The sequence below is a fragment of the Camelus dromedarius genome, chromosome 4, assembly GCF_036321535.1.
Source record: "Camelus dromedarius isolate mCamDro1 chromosome 4, mCamDro1.pat, whole genome shotgun sequence".
Classification (NCBI taxonomy): domain Eukaryota; kingdom Metazoa; phylum Chordata; class Mammalia; order Artiodactyla; family Camelidae; genus Camelus; species Camelus dromedarius.
Window position 1 is genome coordinate 68,920,795 of NC_087439.1, and position 6,000 is coordinate 68,926,794.

The 6,000-nt window shown below is 45.9% G+C and overlaps 1 protein-coding gene across 3 annotated transcripts in view; it reads right to left on the reverse strand.

Moving 5' to 3' along the window:
- Positions 1 to 5,030, reverse strand: part of PARD3B (par-3 family cell polarity regulator beta) — a 924,313-nt gene extending 919,283 nt beyond the window's left edge. Inside the window, exon 1 of one of the 3 annotated variants that reach the window (XR_010380651.1) lies at positions 4,386 to 5,027. Coding sequence is in view for 2 of the 3 variants with exons in the window: in XM_031451950.2 (XP_031307810.1) it covers positions 4,386 to 4,505 (120 nt within the window). In the remaining variant the exon portion in view is untranslated. Of the gene's footprint in view, positions 1 to 4,385 lie in introns of all 3 variants that reach the window. The other 2 variants (XM_031451950.2, XM_064485063.1) reach the window with 2 other exon arrangements.
- Between the last annotated feature and the right edge of the window lie 970 nt (positions 5,031 to 6,000).

Genomic DNA, 6,000 nt, shown 5'->3' on the forward strand with positions numbered 1-6,000 from the left:
GCATCCAGAGAGGAGACGACTGAATAGGAAATTAAGCACGCGAGTCAGTCAGTGCCCAGTAAACTGAAAAGCATTTTGGGAATCCAGTGTGGTCCTAGTTTACGAATACAGGAACCTTAAAATCTGGGAACGAGACATTAAAAGCTGAAAAATTCAGGCATTCAAGAGTTCCAGCCTCCCCCTCCAGGCCAGTCCCATAGAATATCACACCAGATTCTTGTTACTGCACGAGTTCTTAGATTAAACTCACAATCAGGGAATGGAGTTGTTGCTCTGATTTTGTTTCAATCTGGGAAGCTGGTCTCAACATATCAAGCAAATTATTCAAAATATCTGAATATAGAAGAGATTCATTTTGAAAGTCAGTTAGATGTTTCTTGACGTAAAAAAAAAACTATCCTCATACATGGAGATCTGCAAGTCTTCTTAAAAATTCCATACCTACTCCCATGACCTCAATGGTCTTACCTGATTCATTTCAAATCCTGAACACACACAATATACTCTCCTTTATACTTTCATTACTAAACAAATCTTTCCCTTATTTACTTATATATAAAATGAGTCTTCAATTTAATAAATTACTTGAGCACCTGCTGTGAGAATTCATTCAGGGTAGGAGTAGGAAGATAGTTGCTAATAGCAGGATGGTCTGGAGATGTCTAAGACATGGTACCTGCCATCAAAAGAGTTTAAAAATCAGACGAGTTCAGTGATACTAAAAGATCAGTGGTAGTAGACTAGTTTAGCAGTTCTCAACCCTGGCAGGGCACGTGGAACATCCAGAGTACTTTCTAAAATCCTTATGCCCAGGTTCTGCTCCAAACCCACTGAATGAGAATCTTGGAGAAAGAGACTCAGGCATTCCTATTATTTAAAATGTTAAGTGTTAAAATTTGAGGTAACTAATGATCAGCCAGGGTTGAGAGCCCTGCAGGATACAACTCAATTACCCACTCACCTGCGACACATAATTCTGATGATAAATTAACTAATTACTCAATGATCCCCACCTTGACTACTTAAGACAATCTCCTCTCCACTAACTACTTAACTAAATTGGATTTAGAGCCTCGGACAATGACAAACTACCAGGATCCAAAAACAAGCAACCCTATAATTCTTGCCCCTTGGTCAATGAACCTCCCTAGTAGAGTTCATCCAATGACAGGGAGGGGGCAGGCCGCAGGAACCTCCAAGTCCCAGGTTTCAGGACAGGATCAAAAGCTCCCTTCCCCAAAGCTCCTTCCGTTTCTTCAGCATCTTACCTACTTCTGGCCTTATCTGATGCTGATTCAGCTGGTTCCCCACATTCCACAAATACCAGTTTTCTCTGTTTCTTCCCACTTGGAGGTGGCTCCTTCTCTGCTGCTGCCCCCAAAATCTAGAATGGCCTCCTTGGGCTTCACTTAGCCTTCAAACTGTAGAAACACCAGCCTCAATCTTGAAACTGGCCTTTCTCCCATCTAAATTATTCAGGGCCCCAAAAGAGACAGGCTTATTTTCATTAATGTTCCCACTAAATTTGTTTATATGTCTCTACCTGGATAGCTCAGAGATCTTGCCTAATTTTTCAGTTTGTAAGTAGGCTGAAGAAGATATTTCGTACTTGATTTGCAAATCCTGCAAAATTTGTCACTGCAATTTGACTTCTCCCTATACCATGAAAGATAAAATCAAGAGGAATTTGTGGATGTTCCCATCCCTGTGCAAGATTAACCAGACTGCTGTCTTCAGGTTGATAGGCTATTGTAGCAGTTTGTAGATGGAGCTATCTTTTTAACACAAACTGTAAAAAAATAAGATGGATAAATTCTAATGCATAAGGACCTACTAGGTTGCTAGTTGATGATGGAGAGTAAGGATCTGGAGACACAGTTCCTGGGTTCAAATCCCAATTCTACCATGTACTAGTCACATTTTTGTGTTTCTTTTTCCCATATCTGTAAAATGAAGATATTAGTACCCACTTCATGGAGTAAGTCATTTAATACATATGTAACGCTCCTACAACAGTGCCTGCACTGAGTAAGCACAATTCATGTTGGTGGTCGTGTTATTACTACTAAATAAGGACTTAAAACCTTGCTGTTCGGGGAAACAAGTCTTTTAAGTCTTTCACTGATTTAAAGGAAGTAAATTTATAACAAATTGTTTTTCAAATTGAATTTTGACATTTCTGGTCTTTTCCCATTATTTTCGAAATTCAATGGATAAATGCATGGAATTTATCAGAATATTTCTTGACATTTTAGTTCCATTAGGCATATCATTTAATATTAGTTAAGCCTTGTTATGATTACAGTGCTATTTAAAATAAAATTATGAGAGAGAAATATTTTGGGAGAGGAAAAATATCACTTGCCACTTATTAAATTGAGATTTTAAAAGCCAAAGAAAGGAAGGGGTACTTATAAGTTGCAGGTGACCTTTAAATGTCATACTCACTAATATATAAATGTAAACACAGAAAAATGTAATGTCTCGTAATAATAGTAAACTGATCAATACAATTACATTATGGGATCTGTGATATTATAAATTATGCTTTCAGTCCAGAATATCAATAGCTTTTTAACACCTTTTAAGATCAAATTACAATGCATTAACTATCGTATAGTTAGTTCCCTGAATGTTATTTCTAAGTGTATAGCTTACTTCAATTACTTGGACAGCTCCAGGTACTAAACTGCTAAATATACAAGTTTTTAGAGATAAATTATTTTTAATAATTATTTTAAAAATTTAAGAATAAGTTTACTATCTCAGTAAAACAATCCTTCAATGAGATATACTTTAATAATTTGAATAATGTTGTTACTTTTAATCTTGGCTTACTTTCGAAAGTTAGTGAAACATGACTTAAAGGACAACTGGTTACTTGTGTAAATTTGTTTTTAACTGAATTACACAAAATAAACAGTACATAGTGTTGTAAAAATGGGGGGAAAAAAAACAAAAAACGTTGGGTAGATACTCTTATAGTTTTCTAGGCCACTTTGATTATTTTCCCTTTCTGCCTCAATTCCATTAGTAAAGGGTCCAGCTTTGGCGATTATATTTAATATATTAACAGACTGTTCACTATGCTCTCCTCCAACTCTTGAGTGTTCAAAGCAACATACACATGTATTTACCCAGTGTAGAATTTTTCCTGTATAGTATAACAATTCTTGTTGGAGGCACAGAAGATGCAGAGGTTTTCCTAAATGCCTCAATTATATATTTAGAAGAAGCAAAATTACTTTTTGGATAACCTGTAAGACATTAAAAGAAATTACATCTTTCCATCACTAAATTGGCCAACACACTACTTCCACAGTTCTCACAGCTTGAGAACAAATACTACGAGAACCATTGGCCTCTAAAGCAAGAGTTTACGACTTTACGAGGAGGATCTGGGCGAACAAGATGTCCCATTTGAGGATGCGAAAAATATAAAGATGCTCTTCTACACCTTCATTTAAAGGTTCCACTGAAGAGGACACAAAGACCCAGCACGTTACCCACACACCTTACATGAGTTCCAGAGTCCAGCTAGGGCTTCTGAACATGCCTTGCTCACTTACACACACTCTTTTAGAGCTCCACTTAATTTTCACTGGTCCTTGACTTCAGGGACAGAGCTGGAGACAATCTTTGTCATCATTTCAGTAGTCGCCCTGGACCTGACCCAGCTCACACATGTAGTAAATGTTCACAGCATGTGTGGGATTAAAGTAAAAACAGCAAAGTGTAGACCAACTGGTGTAAGCAAACAGCATCTTTCTACCTGATCTCCTGCCTGTCACTGAGGGAGGATGGCTCACAAGACTGAAATTCCAAGGACCCCATCAGTTATAACTTCTGTGACTGTGACTTGTACCAATCAACTTTCTAAGCGGAGGAGTAGAAGCTGGGGGCTGGCCTCAGCAGGTCAAAAAATCACACCTGCGGTGAGCAGCACCTTCAGGCGTTCCCTTAAGATCTGTTCCCTCAAACAACTCCTAAAGCAGGACTTCTCAAACTTCAGGGGTCATACCAATCACCTGGGAGCTTGTTTAAAAGCAGATTCTGAGGCCTTGGGCTCGGACTGGGACACAAATGGTGCATTTCTAAGGAGCCCCCAAGTGATACTGATGCTGTGGTTCCTCCCACCACCCTTGTTGAAGAAAGACCCGCAAACGCCCAAACACACCCAGGTCACGTATATTAGCAACACACAAAAGTTGTGGCCACAGGTAGTGGCAAATCAAGTTGCCAGGGTGCTCTGCGTCCCCTGAGCGTCCCACCATGCCCTTGGGGCACCTGGCAGGTGCTGTGGCCGCGGAGCGCTCCCGGACAGCCCTCCCGCAGCCGCGCCCTCTCCTCCCGCCCCGCCCGCTCGCCCCCCGCGCCGCGCCCACCTTCTCCCGGGTCTTCAGGTACCGCTGCAGCGCCTGCTGGGTGAGCTCCCGGACGCGCAGCTGGCCCTCCTTGCAGGGAACCACGATACCGGTCCTGCCGAAGCACACAGTCACTTTCATCCTGGCCCCCGGCGACCACGCCGGGCCCGGCCGAACAGGTGTCTGGGCCGGCGGGCGCAGCCCCCACTGCCGGGGGACACCCGGCGCGGGCGGGCACGGAGACCCGCGGCGCCTCTCCCCCGCGGCGCCCCTGCGGGCCGGGAACTCGCAGCAGCGCCCCTTCTCCCCGGGCAGGCGGCCGCCGGCGGCCGGGAATCGGAGAGGGGGCGACAGCGAGGAGGGCTACCTCCCAGGTGGCGGGGGCCGGGGACGCGGCGGTCCGGCGGCCGGGCTGCTCCTCCAGGTCCTGCTCCTGCTCCCGCTCGGGCCCGGCCCAGGCGGCTGCTCCGCGCCCGCCAAAGCGAAACTGCCGGCCAGGCCCGGCCTTGGCCCTGGCCCTGGCCCTGGCCCTGGCCGCCGCGGCTGTGGGGCCGACCCCAGGCCCCGGGCTGGAGTGGGTGGTGGCGGCGGCGGCGGCGGCGCGCGGGGCCGGAGTTGGGAGGAAACTTTTGCGCCGGATCCCAACTCCTCCGCGGCGCGCCGCGCTCTGGGCTCCCGCGGCCCGCGGGCCGGCCTGGGCCCGGCTCTTAAAGGGGCCGCGGCGCTCCGGGTCGCGCCGCACACTCGGCGGCGCGGGGCGGGGGCTGTGCGGGGCGGTAACCGGAGCCCGGAGATTCGTCCCCTCACTCGGTCTCTCCCTGGCTCTGTCCCTCCTGCACACACACCGGGCTCTAGGGAATTGTAACGGGACCTCAGAGCTACCCACGGGGGGATTGAAACCGGATCTCATACAGCACACTCGAGGGACTAGCTGGGCGACTGCAGAGCTACACCCTTAAAACCAGGAGATTGGAGCAAGATTCGAGGAGAACCCGGGAGCAGGTGCTTCTCGCCACGCCCATCAAAAACACCCTGAGGCGTGAAGGCTCACAGGTACTGAGCTGCAGGGATGGCCAGAGGACCTGTTGGGAACTTAACACAGCATCGCAATTGCCTTCGGAAGCCCGGAGATGGCAAAACTAAAGGGATTCTTGGAGACAACGCGTCAGTGGAACCGTTTCTTTTACAGGCGAGAGCATTCACTATTCTCCCAAAGGTCACATCCCAGACCCAGATATGATTGTGCATGTTCACATAAATACTTCTGAAACTTGCTTCCTGTTGTACATTTGACTAGGAAAAAAAATTTTTTTTCAACACATTTAGGCTCATGTTGTGGCAGGTATGTATCCGTCACCAATTGATATCGGCGTATTTGGGGGAAAAAATTCAACATTAACATCTTTACCATTCTTAGCTCACACATCAGTGAGCTCCTTTGAGCCTAAAAACAACCCTGTAAGGCAAGCATTGTTCTTCTCATTTTATCATGAAGAAAGGTGCTCCTGGATGTTAAGGGAATGAGCTGACCACGGAGTTAGTTATGCTAAAAGGAATTCAATTCTTTCAACGCTGAATCTCTGGTCTCCCCACACAGTTTTCTTCACAATCCAGTTCATCCAACAAGTTCCTCAAG